The sequence below is a fragment of the Hibiscus syriacus genome, unplaced genomic scaffold (genome assembly GCF_006381635.1).
Source record: "Hibiscus syriacus cultivar Baekdansim isolate YM2019G1 unplaced genomic scaffold, ASM638163v2 tig00111027_pilon, whole genome shotgun sequence".
Lineage (NCBI taxonomy): Eukaryota > Viridiplantae > Streptophyta > Magnoliopsida > Malvales > Malvaceae > Hibiscus > Hibiscus syriacus.
In genome coordinates this window covers 1,703,197-1,724,860 of record NW_024062960.1, presented here as the reverse complement: position 1 = coordinate 1,724,860, position 21,664 = coordinate 1,703,197, and the positions used below count along the sequence as shown (strand labels likewise).

Sequence of the window (21,664 nt, the reverse complement as noted above, 5' to 3'; positions counted from 1 at the left end):
ATAAAATTTGAGATTAATATAACGGTAAAATTATATTTTACTCCCCCAAATATAATTTGTGATCTAATCCTTTTAAAATTATAAAATTTTAAATTACTATAATGGTAAATATAAAGCAAGGTCTAGGGTTTGCAATGATCTTTCTGGAATTCTTAGTGAAACGATAAGAGGTTTTGTTGTTTAATCAGAAATTTGTCCGAAGTCTACTTATGGTAAGAAGCCAAATGCATAATAGGTTTCCTGAAATACGAAACCACTGGCCATGGTCACCATTATTCCATTGCTTGTCACCATCATCATATCCCACTTACATCACCATAAACTGCACTTACAATCCATATTCACCATTGTACTATTCTTAATATCGTGTTCCGACATCGATTAAAAATAGAACGATTCGAATCTTTAAAGCAAACATATTCTCTTTTCTTTAATTTGGAGTCAGATCTAAATATTCAAATCAACAATTTATATCTATATAAGTAATATAGACTCGTCTAATTCATTCTATATTCATAACGAATAATATATATGAATCTTCAAAAGAACGAATTAAACAGACATAATTTGAACTCACAATCTAAATTAGTATCCTAATTTCAAATTTCTTTTATTTTTTTTAAAAAGATGGAAGAGTTTTTAAAACGAAAGAGTAGAGAGTGAAGAAAAAATGAAGATGGGAACATGAGCGGCTTACCTAAAATGGGAAGGGTCACAGAAGGGGTTTAAGGTCACTTCAACCCTAATTTAAGGCTGAGGTTTCACATGGAGCTTGCCAGGCTTCTAATTAGTATGTGCATCATCATTACCATTAAATAATGCAAAAATGGTAGGCATCAAAGACATAATATACATAGCATGTATGATATATAACTCTTTTATTAGACTGCGGTGAATATAAGATGATATATGTTCAATAACTTTCAATCAGTTGGCATTAATCAAATTAAAGAAATAAAGGAAACATGTACCATCATCTTCTCCATTTATCCTTAATGCCATTGATGAATGTTCAAGCATTTAAAAGAGAGAATTTAATTTTACTCATATTTCTCAAATATTTGTGAAACCCCTTCTTAAACCTTAAATTAAGTTTAGGGTTCATGCACGTTGTTCTTTAATTTTTGATATTGTAAAAAATCAAGCATGATAACACATACATTTAATATGTGAAAACTAATATCTCGAGTTAAGTGTAAACGAGTTAAAGGCTCTATTAATTATTCACAATAACCTATATGGTAGTTTGATGATGAGAAACGATAATTTGGATACCTTGGCATTGTTAATATCATGCCCTTGGTCGTTAGCTTAGTTCCATGTACAACTGAGATGGTATAGGTATATAACGTTTATGTACGAATTATTTAAAGAATTTTATTTTGGTGAGACGGAAGGGGTGTTGATTATTAGGATGACGTGTCTTGACAAGGTAGAAAAATGACTATTATAATTGTACTATATTGATACTCGACGAAGAAGTGAAATTTACATATCCGAAAACTACTAATAAACCATCGTCCTAAACCCAATGAAATGTACTTAAATAATCTGTATCATAAGTTTTGATAAATGGATAGGTCCATATATGAAAGAAATCACTCCTTTTGAATAAAACAATGAGACTACCATTTTTATAAAAGAAATAGATCAGTCTCTTTCGTAAACAATTCGATCCCTTTAAGATAAAATAGAGACAAGCTTTTGTAATAAGTAGATGTGCGAGTCCAAATTTATGAGAGGGATCGGTCCCTTTTATCTGCAACCAATACAAACATTGTTTGCAGATGAAGCTATGTGTCTTGGGGAATGGAACTCTGCTGCTTTATCTGTCTGCAAACACCAACCTATTAAGTGAGATAATCAACAACCGGATGAAGTAGGGTAATGACGGGAGCTCGGATTCGTACCAAGCAAAGTCGGAGAATATTTAACCCCGTAAGCCTGCTGTGTTCGTTTGGTTTGTGCTTAAAAATTTGATTCGCATGAGAGATCATGGCTCTAGTCTTTGCAGCCATAGCCCACAGCAGTATAGAGAAATTGCAGGGTATGACAAATTGTATTAATCAACAACCAAGCCACAAAAACTCCGAAGGTGAAAAAGTTAGAAAAAAAGATTCCGTTGCCGGGACTTGAACCCGGGTCTCTCGGGTGAGAGCCGAGTATCCTAACCAACTAGACTACAACGGATCTTGAAAGACGTCTGCGAATTTATAATTTTGGATAAAATTATAAATAATCTAGTAAATGTTAGATCAAGTAAGGCTAAATTATATGAATGGTCTCTTATGTTTTTTGCCTGATCGATTTTGGTCACCGGTTCAAAAAAAGATTAGTTTTGGTCCTCTACATTATCGGTCCACTCGGTTTTGGTCTCTCAAGCGTTAACTCTCGTTAACCCCTTAACGGAAGTATTACGTGACAATTAATTTTTTTTTATAAAAAAACCATTAAAGCTGCCATGTATCCTTGACCATTAGGTGAATCTTTGCCGAGAACTTCATGAGTGCCGTAGCAGATGCTCCATTGTCGAGCAATGTAAAACGAATGCTCAAGTATGTTAGGGAAACCCTTATTGTGTTCACTGAACTTTGAAATTTCTTGGCTGATTTACATATAAGTTTTTATCATTTATATTAATGTATCAAATGTAAATGAACGCAAAACTCTTATTATTTCAGAATGGCAGCCCCTGTTTTGTCAAAAGTGATGGGCTCAAAAGGAACTTGCAAAGTATAGAATCACCAGATTATCAAATGGTTGAACCCATGCATACCTGATCTATGAAAGATGCATGGCATTCTTCTTTATTAGTAATGCCACTGTGATCACTGGTTCATTATATCCGTGTTCTTTATTAGTAATATTAGCTCGAGCGATTCTTTATATCCGTGCTGTATTCATATTTTTCTCAAGGTGTTTCTGGGCTTGAATATGATGGCCATTTTAGCAGGTGATTCAAAAGAAATTGATGAACAAGCTGCTAAAGAGTGGGAGCACACACTTGCACAAAATACCATGGACAAAGAGTTAAATAGATGTTTACCGGAGAAAGAGGTATAATTTTTTGCCTTTTGCAATATTGTTCATTAGTTGTTATTCAGAGGCACAGGGATCTTTATCCTTGATAATTACATTGTATGTCCATCGGCGCTCTTCCGAAGCTAGCTACTTCAAATATTTAATATGTATGCTCATTTTTATGCACGAGCAGTCCCACATGAAACTTTTTGGAGGCCACACAGTTGCACTCAAGCAGCATTCAGTGACTAACATACTTGCAGCAACTGCGCAAGAAAATAATGTAAGTTTCTTTCTGTCAACCACCAGCTGAGGTGGATGCATTGATCCTCCAATTGAGTTCTATCTTATTCATTTGAGTGTTTGAAGATTGAAGTTTTTGTGTTAATCTTAAAGAACAACATCCACTACAAGATCACATCGATTGGGACAAAACCACTTCTAAGATGACATTCTCCACAGCATAATAATTTTACCTTTTCTTTTTAACTATTTATATAAATATAAATATGAAAATTTATTGTCATAAATATATTTGTATTTTGACACTCGCAATATTTGAAGGAAAAGGAAAAACGTTACTTGCAGAAAAGATATTGAATCCATCCATCAATGGCGGCAAAGTATTTTCTCCTCCAGGTTACACTCATGTAAAGTGGTGCAATAAAACCCCAGAATCCCACAGCATACGATATAAACACAAATGCATAGAAAAACAAGGGCCTGTCAATCAAGCTCTCCTCTTCCTTTCCAATGGAATTTTCTTTTCCTCCATCACCATCATCATTTCCAGTACATTCTCTTTCTACTACTTCACCGCACAGTTCCGGGTTGCCTAAGAAGTACGTTTCGGAGAATGTCAAAAATTGTGCAGTAAATGGGATCAATCCTGAGAGATTGTTGAAGGCTACAGAAAACTTTTCGATGGTAGTAATCTGTGTGATTCCTGGAGGGATTGGTCCTGTTAGATTGTTGTGGGAAAGATCCAAGCTCTCCAGGTTCTCGAGTGCTTCGAAAGATGTTGGAATGTGACCTGTTAAGTGATTATTCGACAGGTTCAGAGAATGCAGCTCCGATAGTTCACTGATCTCGTGTGGAATTGTCCCGACCAATGTATTCTCTGAGAAATCGATTCCAGTCATTAGTGTCAGAGGGATTCCCTGGTACGAAAGTGATTGCCCTTTGGTGGTGAAATCTATAGGAACCCATGAATTTGCTTGGAACTTGTTTTTCCAGACTGTGTTGTTACGTAGGCAGCAAGGAATGTTCCCTGTGAATCCGTTGTTTGAGAAATCCAGCAACTGTATTCTTTGCATTTCACATAATTGCCGGGGAAGTTGTCCCGAGAATTGATTTCGTCTCACGAGAAACGCTCCTAATTGCATCAGAGCAGGCAGATTCGAGATGGTTCCCGAGAGATGATTGTCTCGCACATCGATCAGTCTCAAAGACAAACTATTGGTCAAGCAAGGTGGAAATTTCCCCACAAAGTGATTATGTTGCAGCAGCAACCATGCCAATTTCGGCATACTGCAATTCCCGGGAAGTGGCTTGCCGTGCAAGCTATTGTTCGACAGATTCAAGTACCATAGCGGTGAAGTTCGAGTTAGATTAACAGGGACAACCCCGGTGAAACCATTGTTAGACAAGTCCAACCTTTCTAAATGTTTCAATTCACCAAAGGAAAGCGGAATATTACCCGAAAATCAATTAGACGAGACATTGAATCCAAACAGCCGAGGGAGTATTTGATCAATTTTTTATGGCAAATAACCATCAAAAAGATTATTAGAGATATCTAGCATAGTAATCGTCGAGTTGCTTCGGAGTTCTTTAGGCAACTGACCAACAAAACAATTGCCTCTCAGGCTTAATACCGAAGAAACATTATGAAGCATCCAAGTAGGAAAATTTCCGACCAGTGAGTTATTGGATAAATCTAGGGTTTGCACGTTAACTTGTTTTGCAAGAAACCTAGGAATCACATGATCACTCTGATGATTCAAATTGCAGGCAGCCAAAAACAAGTGTTTTATTTGGAAAGAAGGGTACCAATTCAGATCTTCAGTTTCGACTTCCAAATGGTAATTGTAGGACATATCCAAATGGCTCAGAATGATAATGTGATTCCTACGTTTCTTGCAAAACAAGTTAAATTGTTATGCGAAACTTTGATGATCTCGATTTTCTTTGACACATTAGCAAGGGTGTAGGTGAGGTTTCCCCGGAATCCATTCTTGGACAAGTCTAGAGTTCGAAGCGACGGCATATTGCCCCAACAGCGTGGAACATCGTCTTCAATCAAGTTAATCGAAAGATCTAGCCATCGTAAGTTAGTAAGTTTACATACTGTTGCATGACAATTAGAGATAGTTTTAAGAAAATTATCGAAAAACAACCATCAATTTCAAAGCACGAGTGAAGACCTTACCTTCGGGATTATCGAATCCACCGATGTTGTTCCCCACAAGATGCAATTCCCGCAACTGCTTGGGCTTAGAAAACAAACTCATATCCAGAAACCATTCATCTTCAGCATCTTTCCTGATGAAGTAAAAGTAAATCCCGATGGCTTGAGAGTTTGTGGGACTACAATGAACATCTTCCCACCTGCAACAATCATCAAAGAATCTGTCTCGATGCGAATACTAATACGAATCGTGTCCGTAGCCCATCGATTATGTGATTGCCTGAAGATTCGTCCTCTCCTCGTCTATGCAACAATGGTTGAACCCAATGCTGCAACAGATTATCATCATCATCATAAACAATAACAACATGGCAGTGTAAGTGGGAAAAAAATTCATATTGATCCTTCAAATGTGTCTATTGAACCTAAAATATAGAAATATTTGAATACTGATAACAAGTTATAAAGTAATAGAACAAGAGAGAATATGTAAGAAATTTCCAAAGTCAAAGTCTTCTCTAAAACCCACATTTTTTCCATAATGTTGTTGACTTGGTAAACACTAGAAACTTTCAATTAGGGCGAAGAATGATCAACCGTGTCCATTGAATTTCAAGTAGATATTGGTCATTGTGTTGTTACTAATGCAAGATTTAGTATACCGAAGTTTGAGATTTCATATTCAAGTCTCATTATATGTAAATGTCACGGGGCTAGACTTCTGCTAGTCGTTTCGCGTAGTACTTAGACGATTTCCAGGTCGAAATGGCACCTAAGTCAGCTTTACCCACGTTCTTGTGAGTCTCTGGCTCACTAAGCGATGAACAAATCCTCAAGGGTTAAACAACAATGCGGAAGTAAAACTTATATAGGGCTAATCTTAGCCACCTGGATTGAAGCGGATCTCCGAAGCATGAGCAACGTGGGAACTTTCTAAGTCACCAAGACTTGAATCACTTTGGAACTTTGAAAGAACTCGGAAAGGAACACTCTCGAGGCTATTTCAACCCTTACGATAGGAAACACAAGCTACAAAGGCTTAAGAACAAAAGAGAACAAGCCAACAAGGCTAGAAAGCTAAAAAGCTAGCAAGCTAGAAAGATATTAATTCATAGAGAGTGAGAGTAAATGCATGAGTTTTATTACTCTGAAGAGAATGAATGAATTGAATCTCTGATTACAAATGAGGGGAGGAGCTCTCTATTTATAGTTGAGGCCCTCAAGATCCAACGATGTAGATCAAAGTACATCGATGGCTTATATTGAATCCTACCTTATCCAGAACTCTATCTCTAAGGCATTTGAATTCAAACAAAACATTAATCATAATTAAATCCTTAATTATTGGATAATATTATCCTTTCTAGAATCTTCCAAGGAACGGGATAGGTCTGATGGTTCTGGGCAAACCCAACACTCTGTATTCTCCTACAGAAATCTACACACACATGTCTCGGTCCGAATCCACGAGCCTTGAAAAAATTACCCCCATCGAACATGTAACACCCTCGTCGCTTCTCTCGGACGCCTCAGAATTGATCCTTCACGGACTCGATCCTTTACGAACACTAAGCATTCTCCAAGAACTGGGTCAACTCATCATGCCCAACAAGGCCAAGTCTGCGCATTAGAACCCCTTCTGTGAACGTTTATACCAATGCCCATGGACCCAAAAGTTTAGTCCGTGACACTCTCCCCCATTTGATCTAGCGACGTCCTCGTCGCTAGGTGAGAACACTTGGTCTTGATCACCTTGGACGCTTTAACAAAACACCTTGGCTTGTTCGCCTTGGTTAACACCGTCATGTCTTATCACAATCTAACACACCGTGGCATTCATCTTGAATGTAGGAAATCCATCATACCCGTTTACATTCACCGAAACAAGGATACTTCTGATCCAGCGGCAAAGAATTGGATACTCCGACAACATACAACACGAAAACTCAGATTCGTCGGCAACACTCGCTTGTCCCTATGAACTCTGAAAGTCTCAAATATCCATTCCAATCTTTGATCATTCCGCAACAAAGATAGTTAGGTCATCGACCTATACTCATCAATAATGGTGAATCAAACTCAACACTTAGAACGTGTTTGAGATGTCCCTCGATCTCCCTCAACACATTTACTCTATGTGTCAGCTCTTCTTACTCCACGAAGTCTGGCACTCCACACACCAACACTTATATCCGAAAGTCTGGTGTTTCTACTTGCATCGGCACTTCCTCCCTTGAAGTCTGGTGCGACTCACACCCTTTTACATGGGTGGAAAGTTCTTACCCATCATGTCTCTGGAAGGCTTAGAATTCATCAACCACTTCTCGGTTGTATCTTCAATGGTAGCCCCCAAAACAATGTTCCTCTCCCTTAGAACTTCATCAACAAACTTAATGGCCGTCACGGTCTTAGTCGCTCCCTTATTGTCTCAAAACAAAGGCACAATACATTACCGTCGGGAATCTAAGATGCACATGACATCGACAAACAGAAAGACAAAAGCCTTCACATGGTCAAGGAATCCCAACTCGATGACAAAGTCGAAGTCATCCAATGGGATCACCCTAAAGTCCTCATTATCGCTCCAGTCACCAATCTGCAACTCTATCTTCCTGTCCACTCTAGTAATTAGAACTTCTTTAGAGTTGACAGTCTTGATCTCCCCTTTCGATAGCTCGACTTTCAAACCAAGATTGTCGGCAGCCTTCTTTGACATGAATAAATCAGTTGCCCATGTGTCTACTAAGGCAACTCCTGATTGTCCCGCAAAGTTGATGTTCACATACATTATCCCATTCTGTTTTCGGTCTCCACTTGCCTTGGCAAAACTCAAAATCATTGAGCCAAGTCTCACAGCCTCATTGATCATGTCTTCACCCATGTCCTTGGGTAACTCAATCCTGGGCTTGTCCATCTTCTCGGACCACTCGGCTTTATCCAAGCAAGCTTACAACTCCTGTGGCCCATTACTTCGGTGACCCTCCATTTGCTCATTTCTTGCCCTCGGCTTAAAGCACCAAATAGCTTGACTTGTGCCAACATCACACACGTCTTCTCTATACTTGTGTTCACCACTTGAACGATCAATGCTCAAAGGCTCATCATTCGAACAAGCACCACTCGAAGAGCCTTGCTCCTCATCATTAGACTGACCTTCATCTCGGATTCTTTTACCACTACCCACGGCTTTCAACTTCGGCTTGGACGACTTCTTGACTCCAAGTTCTATGATGAACTCGGTGGCTATCAAGGCTTTAGACAATTCCTTGATTCCCCTTCTCTCCATCTCCTTCTTTGTTCATGGCTTCAATCCCTCTGTGAAGGTGAAGAATGAATCTTCTTCAGTCAACTTTGGGACTTTGAGCATGAGTTCCTTGAACTGACTCGAATACTCCTTCAATGCCCCATCATGTCTAAGACTCATCAACTTAGACCATGCCTCACACTTGGTATGCACTGAGCTCAACTGCTCTTGAAACATCTCGGGCTCTTTTGGCCATTTGCCAACTCCAGCTTCCACAACAGCGACTACCTCCTCGGTAACATTGGGTTTGGGCAACCCATCCTGCTTCTGGTTTTGACTAACCTTGGCAGAAGTAAACAAAATTAAACCAAGCCTGGCAAGCACACTACTCTCGGCCTTGTCCCTTCAATTGGACTGCTTGATTCGGTTTGGGCATTCCCGTACCATGTGTGGACCTTTGCACCTGAAACACTCCAGTTGCTCTTGTTTATTTACCCTCGGCTTTCCTGCTTGGCCCTTGGCTTTCGCACCGAGCTTTACTTCGTTGGTGCAATCTCGCACCTTGTGTTTTTCTCCACACTGGAAACACTTTAATGGCTCTTGCTTCTTTAATCTTGGTTTCCCAGCTTCGCCACTTGCATTGGCACCGAGCTTTTATGCATTTGGGTAACTCTTGGCCCTATGTGCTCCTTGACATAAGAAACACTTCAGTGGATCTCGCTTGTTTACCCTTAGTTTTCTTGCCCCACTCGTATTCGCGTCGAGCCTCGCTTATGGCTTGACTGCTTTGACTCCCGTAGCCACACCATCTTTGGCTACTTCCCCTTTTGACTTATCTTCTCCTCCGACAATGGTAGCAAGGCGATTCTTCTCGGGACATCCTCTTATCATGTAAGGACCATCACAGAAGTAGCATTTAAGAGGCTTGCTACTCACCTTCTTCTTTGACACGGACTTAGCCTTGCCATGATTCTCCGATAGCTTTATCTGACCACGATCGGTCGACGCCACTTCTTGGCTACTCGAAGAGCATTCTTTGTCATCTATCCACTGTCTCTTGTCATGGTCTCCCCTATTTTCACAACCATTTTTGGGAATGGGTATGAATAACTCATCTTTGGTTAGTTTGACTCCTGAAAGCTCATACTTTGACAAGTATAGAGCTCCAGCTTCCGAACAACTCTGGGTATCATTTTGCTCACTGACAAGTATCACCCCTGGTCTAAGTCCTTCGACGAAGGTCTTGAGCACATTGTCATTACTCATTACTCCCTTGCACATGAGTAACTCATTCTTGAGCCCATACATCTCTTCTCTCAAGGCTATCGCCTCGATCTTGAGCGCATTACTCATCTCTATCAGTGTCCAATCGTAGAGACTCCATTGTGCCACATCCTTGAACCCATCACTCATGGACTCTAGTTGTTCAAGACGGGACTCCACAACTCCTTGGACCTCATTGGCTTCCTCCACGAAGCTCTCAAGGTTCTTGATCCTCATCTCCAACGATCTTGGGATAACTCCTACACTTGGTTTCTCTAGCTCAATCCCATTGCCATGTCTCTCCATGATATTCTCTATGGGGACAACTCCTCTTTGTTATGTCATCACGCTTCATTTCCACAACTTGACTGGAACACTCATTGAATCAACAACGGATTCCTTCAACTCGCTATTATGCTTCTTATCACAAGACAAGCTTGGATCACTATTGAATCCACAACACCTACACTCCGACTTGCTCTGACTCGCTTCCACCAAAACACGAACAAAACGATCGTTGACTGCCTACAACGACTCACTCTGTTACCACCTACTACAACTCGCTTTGACATCACTTGTGTCGAGGCTACGGCTACGCTCTGATACCACCTATCACGGGGCTAGACTTCTGCTAGTCGATTCGTACAACACTTAGACGATTTTCAGGTCAAAATGGCGCCTAAGTCAGCCTTACCCAAATCTTTGTAAGTCTTTGGCTCACTAAGCGACGAACAAACCCTCAAGGGTTAAACAACAATACGGAAGCAAAACTTATCTGGAGCTAATCTAAGCCACCTGGGTTGAAGCAGATATCCGAAGCACGAGCAATGTGGGAACTTTTTAAGTTACCAAGACTTAAATCACTTTGGAACTTTGAAAGAACTCGGAAAGGAACACTCTCGAGGCTATCTCAGCCCTCACGATCGGCAACACAAGCCACAAAGACTTAAGCACAAAGGAGAACAAGCCAACAAGGCTAGAAAGCTAAAAATCTAGCAAGTTAGAAAGATATTAACTTAGAGAGAGTAAGAGTAAATGCCTGAGTTTTATTACTCTGAAGAGAATGAATGAATTGAATCTTTGATTACAAATGAGGGAATGAGCTCTATATTTATAGTTGAGGCCCTCAAGATCCAACGGTTTAGATCAAAGTACATCGATGGCTTATATTGAATCCTACCTTATCCAGAACTCTATCTCTAAGGCATTTGAATTCAAAAAAAAATATTATCCATAATTAAATCCTTAATTATTGGATAATATTATCCTTTCTAGAATCTTCTAAGGAACGGGCCAGGTCTGATGTTTTTTGGCAAGCCGATACTATGTATTCTCCTACAAAAATCTGCGCACACATGTCTCGGTCCGAATCCATGAGCCTTGACAAAATTGCCCCCATCAAACATGTAACACCCTCGTCGCTTCTCTCTGACGCCTTAGAATTGATCCTTCACAGACTCGATCCTTTACGGACTCGTAAGCATTCTCCAAGAACTAGGCCAACTCATCATGCCTAACAAGGCCAAGTCTGCGCATTAGAACCTCTTCTGTGAACGTTTGCGCCAATGTCCATTGACCAAAAAGTTTAGTATGTGACATAAATTATATGTAAATCATATGGTGGATTTGTGAATTGTAATAATTAAAATTTTTGTCTGATGAATAAAAAAATATTTAAACTAACAGTGTAAAATAAAAAAGGTAAAGTATAGTAATGGTCACTGAATATTTCTGAAGCTAGCATTTTGGTCCCTCAACTTTTTAAAACTTACAATACAATCCTCCAATATTTAGTCTGTTTGCAATATGGTCCCCGACATAACCGGTTGTTTGACGCCGTTACACTGCCAATAGTACGTTTGCAATATGGCCACCGAACTTTTCAGGCACTTGCATTTAGGTCCCTTAACTTTTAAAACTTGCAACACTATCCTCAATTTCATTTTAAACCCCAAATTCTTTTTCAATCTTGAATTTCCTTTTTTGCTTCTCTCTTCTCATTTCCAGCGTAACTTTTCAGTCGGAGATGCATGGGAAATTCTAATCTAACTTTGAATCCTGTGGAGATGTTGATATGAATAAGGGTCCATTGAGAGAAAACTCGACCAATGGACTATCGGGACCATCAACGATTCAAGATGTAATGTTAGATACAAGTCATCTCAGGTGAAGCATAGATTGTAACACCCCCAACCCGTATCAAACCCGGATACGAATCCGAGGAGTCACATTTACTTTTCAAAACGTTTACTTTAACAGAATCTCATAAAATTTAAATCTTTTATTAAAAGAACAATACAATAATTTACATTGATATTATCAAAATGATTACAAAAAAATTGATCAGAGTATTTGTGATTTAAACCGTAAATATATGCCAATATAATTCTTACAACAAAATAACATATTGTTTAAAGCACTTCATATCTGATCGCTTTAAAAGAGATGATGTATTTCTAGACTTCAACTCTGGTCTTCCTGCTTATTGGTACCTACGTGTAAATCACTTACACGCTAAGTCACAGACTTAGTGAGCCATAAAAAACATGTAACAATGAATTCATAAACATGTACTACTATTATTCTATCATAACATTCCAATTTACATATATTTACTAAACTATCACATATATGATAATAACATGCACAAATGAAACTTAACATCTTATGAGAGTTTCAGTTTAATTTATCTTTGAATGCCCATGTACATTATTAAGAATATAAGGTACATGAGTACACTAAGGTTGTGCACAAATGTTGTCACCACAGCTCGAATAAATTCCCACTAGGTGCACTGAAAATTTATCCCGAAGGACCAATTATAATCCATCGACTCTTGGCATGCCAATTATACCTACAACTCTCATATTATATAACATGGGCTTAAATATGGATACATTTCACATTTTTATACCTCTTTTATCACTTTTCATATAACATATCATTTACTTCACATGCACATATATGATCACTTTTCTTATTACACGTACTTGGATTTATTCTCTTGTAATTGCGTACATTACATATTATATTATATTAAAGCATTTAAGAGTTATGTAAGTACTCATTATAATCATAACATATGCATTTATATGAAAAAGGAAATCATGAAATCAAATATAGGAAATAGACTTATCACAAGTCTTATTTCCATTGTACTATATCTATAGTATGCATTCACCTTAGCCTCACTTGATTCGAATCGATTTTAGAATTTCTCTCTCTCTCGACCGTTTCTAACTCTTTGATTATTTCAAAATAAGTTTACGTTCAATATCTACATAATCATACATTAATCCACATCAGTATTCCAAATAACATACTCTAATCCTTCATTTCTTAAACTAAAGGAAAAGCTGAATTTCATTTTCTATTTGAAGTAGTATCGGCACCCCCTATAGGGTATCGATATTTCCCTAACTAAGGTATCGGTATCATTCCTAGGTATCGATACCCATATTGCATTATGTAACTCTCATTTCAAAGATGGTATCAATACCGTCCTTACGGTATCGGTACCCTTGGTATCGATACTATCTTCAGGTATCGATACCCCATGAACGCCTTTATATATTTTAGACTTATGGTATCGATACTTGTTCAACAGGTATCAATTCCCCTATACCAAAAGTATATATTTTAATTTTGAAGTATCGGTAACTGATGAAGCAGTACTGATACCCAAACCTCATCAGGTATCGATACCCAAAGCCAGATTTTTACATTTTAAGCCCAAAAATTCACTCCTAACAACTTAAATTCTTTATGTTTTAATCACTTTCATACACTTAACTCAAGTGCACATACTTAAACAAATTTATACTCATTCAATACATCCTTAACCTCAAAATTTTATCCTCCATATATAAATCAAGAATTACACCAAATTTTCAATATGTTCTAATTTCAATTCTATCACTTCATATCTCTTAATTCCACTGATGACAAGTAAAATTTAGTCTTGAAATCTAATTACTATCTTTCTACAAATACTTCATTTAAAAACCCCTCATCTTTAATCCTTCATATTCCCTTCATCTTATTGTTTAAGACAACTTAAGATTTCCTTAAGTTTAAGTATCACCTGATGATCAAAACCAAACTTAAATTTCAACTAATAATCAACTAACAATATTACTGACCTTTTCTTTGGATTTCACCTGTGAAGAAGGAAGGAGGATAAGAGAACTTTGGAAACTTAATTTGCCTCTTTCCACTTCCACGTGGGCTTAATATAACCATAGCAAAATTTAATTATTTCCTTGTCAATGACTATTTTGTCTATCTATTCCTCCTTCTTTGCAATTCAATCCTACACAACATTTCCCATATAAGTCCTTGAACTATTCAATTATTCTATTTTAGTCACCAAATTCTAAAGTTTAAAAATTTAGTCACTAACCCGAGATTGAGGATGTTACATAGATGTCCCCACCAGGGAAAATTCATCCTCGAATTTTCATTGGGTAAAGAGATGGAGGTACTGATTCCTCATGTCCTCTTCACGCTCCCACGTTGTTTCTTCTATCTTATGATTCCTCCACAACACTTTAACCAATGGTATAGTCTTGTTCCTTAATTGCTTAACTTCGTGAGCTAAAATTTGAATCAGTTTTTCCTTATAAGTCAAGTCTGATTAAACCTCAATCTCTTCTGGCGACACGTTATGGGAGGGATCAGATCTATACTTCCGAAGCATTGAAACATGAAAGGCATCGTGTATCTTCTCCATTTCAGGTGGCAAAGCTAGTTAATATGCCACTGGTCTCACTCTCTTAACAATCTCATTGGGAAATATTTTATCTCCAATTTAAAATTATATTTCTTTCCTCTTCATATCCGCATATGATTTATGTCTATCAACTGTTGCTTTAAGATTACTCTGAATTACTTGGATTTTTTCTTCTACTTCTTGAATCAACTCAGGACCGAGGACTTCTCTATCTTTAAGCTCGAACCAATTCAAGGCTTCTTCCATAAAGATCTTCATAGGGAGCCATTTTGATGCTTGATTGGTAACTATTGTTATAAGCGAACTCAACAAGTGGTAAATATATCTTTCCCACGATCCTTTGAACTCAATAACACAAACTCTCAATATATCCTCCAGAATTTGGATAGTCCGCTCAGACTATCCATCTGTATGAGGATGGAACACTGTGCTAAAGTTCAATCGAGTTCCTAGATCTCCATGCAAAGTCTTCCAAAACCGTGATGTGAATCTAGGATCTCGATCAGAAACAATGGAAACATGTACACCATGTAATCGTATAATCTCCCTGATAAACAATTCAACATATTTATCCATGGAGAAATCAACTCGTAAAGGAATGAAAAGAGTTGACTTAGTCAATCTATTTACAATCACCCATATTGAATCTCTTTTGTTCGGAGTTAAAGGTAACCTCGTCACAAAATTCATCGTTACATTTTCCCATTTTCACTGAGGAATAGACATTGGTTGCAACAGTCCTTACGGAACTTGATGCTCAGCTTTGACTTGCTGGCAGGTCAAACACTTAAATATAAATTTCGTAATATTCCTCTTCATTCCCGGCCACCAATATCGACTCTTGAGGTCCATATACATTTTGTTTCCTCCAGGATGCATCGTCAATGGACTACAATAAGCTTCTGTTAAAAATTCATTCTTTAATTCATCATCATCTAGAATCACCAATCTCTCTTGGTAATTTAAGTTCCCATTAGACTTGATCTCATAATCTTTTATCTATTCATTCTCTACTTGTTGTAACTTCTTCAAACATTTTTCATCTTTTGCTTGCAAATCCTTAATTCGATCTAACCATGATGGCTTGAGATTCAATTCTGCACATATTGCACCATCTCTATTTAATGATATTCTGGCATTTAAAGCTCGCAAGGCTGCAAGCGTCTTTCGACTTAAGGCATCAGCTACTACATTTGCTTTTCCTGGATGGAAATCAATCACCACATCATGATCCTTTAGAAATTCTACCCATCTTCTCTATATTAAATTTAACTCTTTATGAGTCATCAAAATACTTCAAACTCTTATGATCAGTATATAAGTAGCAACGTTCACCATACAAGTAATGACGCCAAATCTTAAAAGAGAACACTACTGCAGCCATCTCCAGATCGTGCGTCGGATAATTCTTCTCATGCGGTTTTAATTGTCTCGACACATAAGGTACTACCTTGCCTTCTTGCATCAACACACATCCCAAACCATTATGGGATGCATCACTATATACTACATAGTTCTTGCCAGATTTTGGTTGAACTAAGACTGAAGTTTCTGTCAAAATCTTCTTTAACATTTCAAAACTCTATTGGCATTCCGTAGTCCAAACAAATTTTTCATTTTTCCTCATCAGTCTAGTTAAGGGTAAAGTTATCATCGAAAAATTCTTAACGAACCTTCGATAATAACCGGCAAGTCCCAGAAAACTACTAACTTCTGACACATTCTTTGGAACTTCCCACTCCATAATGGCTTTAATCTTTTGAGGATGTACTCGAACTTCTTCTGCAGAATTTACATGTCCAAGGAATGTCACTTAGTTCAACCAGAATTCATATTTAGATAGTTTAACATATAGTTTATTATCTCTTAAAATCTACAACACTATCTTCAAATGCGTATTATGTTCTTCTTCTGACTTCGAATAAACCAATATATCGTCAATGAATACCACTACGAACTGGTCCAAATATAGTTGAAATATTCTGTTTATCAAGTCCATGAAAGTAGTCAGTGCATTCGTAACTCCAAACGGCATCACAATAAACTCATAGTGACCATACCTCGTTCTAAATGCCGTCTATGGAATATCTTTCTCTTGAATCTTCAATTGATGATATCTTGACCGCAAATCAATCTTGGAGAACACTGAAGCTCCCTTTAACTGATCAAACAAATCGTCAATTCTAGGGAGAGGATACTTATTCTTGATAGTCACCTTATTGAGCTGCCTATAATCAATGCAGAGACGCATTAAACAATCGTTCTTCTTGACAAACAAAACTGGAGCTCCCCAAGGTGATACACTTGGTCTAATAAACCCTTTGTCCAACAGTTCCTATAATTGGATATTTAATTCTTGCAACTCTTTTGGTGCCATTCTATATTGTGCCATTACAATAGGCATTGTTCCTTGCATTATCTCAATCTAAAATTTCACCTCTTTATCCGAAGGTAAACCTGGAAACTCTGCAAGAAATACATCAGGAACTATCTAACTATGGGAATTTATTTAATCCCTTTCTCCTTGGTTCTAACATCCAGTACATTAGCAATGAACCCCTGACATCCCTGTAGCAGTAACTTCTTTGCGGACATTACTGATATTACATTTGCCAATGGATTTCATTCTTCACTACATACAATAACTTCCACACCTTCTGAACTTCTCAACATTACCCTTTTCAGTCTACAATCAACATTAGCATGGTAACGATATAACCAATCCATTCTCAGTATCAGTTTGAATTCGTCAAAAGGGAATTCAATTCCCTGAACCTGTATGGGACACCCCCGACACACCATATTAATTCGAGCACTATGCCCTAATGGATTCGTTACTATCACCTTATTGCTAGTAACTTCTAACTGAATGTTCAATTCCCTCACTAACTTACTACTAATATAAGAATAGGTAAATCCCGAATCAATCAATATTAAAATACTTTTGTCATACAATTGAAAAATACCTGCTATAATCTCTAGGTCATCTCGATCTTCATTAGTCTGGAGATTATACACTATAGCAATGGAACGTATTTTCTGTTGAGTAGAGGACTCGGGCTGACTTCTTCCTCTACCTCTACCTCTTGCCCTCTGAGTCATAGAAGTAGATCTCTCTAGCTGCACAGACTCAACAGCTATCATGGGACAATCTCGGATAAAATGCCCGGTGTCCCCACATTTGAAGAAGGCTCCAAAAATCCTTCTACAAATTCCCGAATGATTCCTTCCACAATAAAGACATTGTCTGACTTGGCCCTGGATAGATCTCTCAACTCCAGATTCCACTGACTGAGTTTTTTTACCTCTAATCGGATTTGATCCTCTAGCAGAGGATGCCACTGACTCTGATCTAGCTTGGGGTCGAGAACCAACATCTTTGCCCCTTTTTGCTAGTGCAGAACTCGAATAAGAACTCGTTCTTTTAGATGTCTGAGCTCTTGGATCTCTAAACCTATCGTTCTGAGCTTTTTCCAGTGCTTTGGCACGATTTACCACCTCTTGAAACGAAGACAGGTTCAACAATCATCATTTCTTTTAATTTTGGTCACAAGCCTTCCACGAACCATTCACAAGCATCCTTCTCTGTTGGAATAAGTTTGGCAGAAAAGCGGCTCAACTTATTGAACTCACACTCATATTCATATATTGTACAATTCCATTGCTTCAGATTCATAAACTCTTGCTTCATCTGTCGAATAAACTTATATTTTATATACATATGCTTAAATTCCTCTAAAAACAACAACCAAGTTATCTTATCAGTAGTCATTCTCAGTGTAATATTGGTCCACCAAATCTTTGATTGCCCTCTAAGTAAGAAAACCACTCTATCCAGCTTCTCCGAATCGAAACGATGAAATCCCTCAAGCAAGATTTTCATATCATTAAGCCAAAGGTCCGCAGTAACAGGACCTTCTTTGGCTTTCCCTCTAAACTCTAGAGCTCCTAAACCCTTCAAATTATTTGTAACATTCATTCTCTGAGTTGAAGAGACAAGGTATTGAAAATGCACCAATACAACGACGTCCAACGTCTGGAAGAAAACATCTTGATCACTCACAGACACTCTAGAAAGTGTCTGTTCTTCACATTGCCTGGCCAGGGCAGGTGAATTACTACTCTCAGCGGGACTATCATCTCCCGCTTCACTTCGAGAACTATCATGTCTAGACATCTAGTAAGACATAAACATACCATTTTATTAGCAAAACATCATACTCACTATTCTATCATATCAAAAGTTCTCACTATTTTGTTGGCATGTATACATTTAAAATCATTATAAACTTCGGTTTACATCTAGAACCGGCTAAACCATATCTCTGATACCATTTAATGTAACATCCGCAACCCGTATCCGACCCGAATACGAATCTGAGATGTCACATTTACTTTTCAAAATGTTTACTTTGATAAAATCTCATAAAATTTAAATCTTTTATTAAAAGAACAATACAATAATTTACATTGATATTATCAAAATGATTACAAAAAAAATCGATCAGAGCATTTGTGATTTAAACCGCAATTACATGCCAACATAATTCTTACAACAAAATAACATAATGTTTAAAGCACTTATGATCTGATCGCTTTAAAGAAGATGTTGGCTTTCTAGACTTTAACTATGGTCTTCCTGCTTCTTGGTATCTACGTATAAATCACTTACACGTTAAGTCACAGATTTAGCGAGGCATCAAAGGACATGTAACAATGAATTCATGAACATGTACTACTATTATTCTATCATAAGATTCCAATTTGCTTATATTTACTAAAATAGCACATATATGATCATAACATGCACAAATGAAACTTAACTTCTTATGAGAGTTTCAGTTTAATTTATCTTTGAATGCCCATGTACATTATTGAGAATAGAAGGTACATGAGTACACTGAGGCTATGCACAAATGTTGTCACCAGAACTCGAATAAATTCTCACTAGGGGCATTAAAAATTTGTCCCGAAGGACCACTATGTCCTGAAGGACCACTATGTCCTGAAGGACCACTATGTCCCAAAGGACCACTTATAATCCCTCGACTCTTGGCATGCCAATTATACCTACAACTCTCATATTATATAAATGGGATTAAATATGGATATATTTCACATTTTCATACCTTTTTATCACTTTTCATATAACACATCATTTACTTCACATGCACACATATGATCACTTTTCTTATTACACGTACTTGGATTTATTCTCTTGTAATTGCATACATTACATATTATATTATATTAAACCATTTAAGAGTTATGCAAGTACTCATTATAATCATAACATATGCATGTATATGAAAAAGGAAATCATGAAATCAAATACAGGAAATAGATTTATCACAAGTCTTATTTCCATTGAACTATATCTATAGTATGCACTCACCTTAGCCTCGCTTGATTCAAATATATTTTAGAACTTCTCTCTCTCTCTCGACCGTTTCTAACTCTTTGATTGTTCTGGAATAGGTTTACGTTCAATATCTACATAATCATACATTAATACACATCAGTATTGCAAAAACATACTCTAATCCTTCATTTCTTAAACTAAAGGAAAAGCAAAATTTCATTTTATATTTGAAGTAGTATCGGTACCCCTTATAGGGTATCGATACTTCCCTAACTGAGGTATTGGTATCATACCTAGGTATCGATACCCATATTGCATTATGTAATTCTCGTTTCAAAGATGGTATCGATACTATCCTTATGGTATCGGTACCCTTGGTATCAATACTACCTTCCAGGTATAAATACCCCATGAACGCCTTTATAAATTTTAGACTTATGGTATCGATACTTGTTCAACAGGTATCGATACCCCTATCGCAAAAGACCCTATTTTACTCTTGAAGTATTGATACCAGATGAAGCAGTACCGATACCCAAACCCATATTTTTACATTTTAAGCCCAAAAATTCACTCCTAACAACTTAAATTCTTCATATTTTAATCCCTTTCATACACTTAACTCAAGTGCACATACTTAAACAAATTTCTACTCATTCAACATATCATTAATCTCAAAATCCTATCCTCCATATGTAAATCAAGAATTAGACCAAATTTTCAACGTGTTCTAATTCCAATTCTATCACTTCATATCTCTTAATTCCACTAATGACAAGTTAAATTTAGTCTTGAAATCTAATTACTACCTTTCTACAAAGATTTCATTTAAAAACCCTACATCTTTAATCCTTCCTATTCCCTTCATCTTATTGTTTTAAGACAACTTAAAGCTTAAGTATCACCTAATGACCAAAACCAAACTTAAATTTCAACTAATAATCAACTAACAATATTACTCACCTTTGTTTTGGTTTTCACGTATGAAGAAGGAATGAGAAGAAGAGAACTCTGGAAACTTAATTTGTCTCCTTCCACTTCCACGTGGGCTTAATATAATTATAACAAAATTTAATTATTTCTTTGCCAATGACCATTTTGTCCCTCTATTCCTCCTTCTTTGCAATTCAATCCTACACAACATTTCTCATCTAAGTCCTTGACCTATCCAATTATTCTACTTTAGTCACCAAATTCTGAAGTTTAACAATTTAGTCACTAACCCGAGATTGAGGATGTTACATAGATGTTCAATGAAATGCTTGTGAGAAAAAAATGGGGTTAGAAATGCATAGTTGACAAAAACTACTATGATTAACTAAGTATCATTGTTGAAAGTCACCAACAAAACTGGTGTCATAACCATTTTTTTTTAAACAATTAAATATTATTTTAAAAATGATTATGACTTTTATTTTGAAAAATTGGTGATTTTGAATTAATTGGAATTAAATTGAAAGGGAGTCGCCATCGACCATTGGGCTAGGTAGGTCGAATACCTAAAAAAACGTCTTTTAAAACAATTTTAAGTAAAAATCATTTTAAGACAAAATTCGGTCTGTGTTTACCAAATATTCGATTAAAAAGGGTTCGAGAATTGGTTAGGCATGGGGAAGGCTAAGCACCCCCACA

The 21,664-nt window shown here is 37.2% G+C and overlaps 1 protein-coding gene and 1 non-coding gene across 2 annotated transcripts; both read right to left on the bottom strand.

Moving 5' to 3' along the window:
• Positions 1-2,117: 2,117 nt before the first annotated feature.
• Positions 2,118-2,190, bottom strand: TRNAE-CUC. Its single transcript has one exon. It is a non-coding gene; the product is annotated as a tRNA-Glu (tRNA).
• Positions 2,191-3,599: 1,409 nt separating this feature from the next.
• On the bottom strand, positions 3,600-4,715 carry LOC120150827 (receptor-like protein 13). Its single transcript, XM_039163445.1, has one exon. It carries the CDS (start codon positions 4,548-4,550, stop codon positions 3,600-3,602), a length of 951 nt encoding a protein of 316 aa, XP_039019376.1. The 5' UTR covers positions 4,551-4,715.
• Between the last annotated feature and the right edge of the window lie 16,949 nt (positions 4,716-21,664).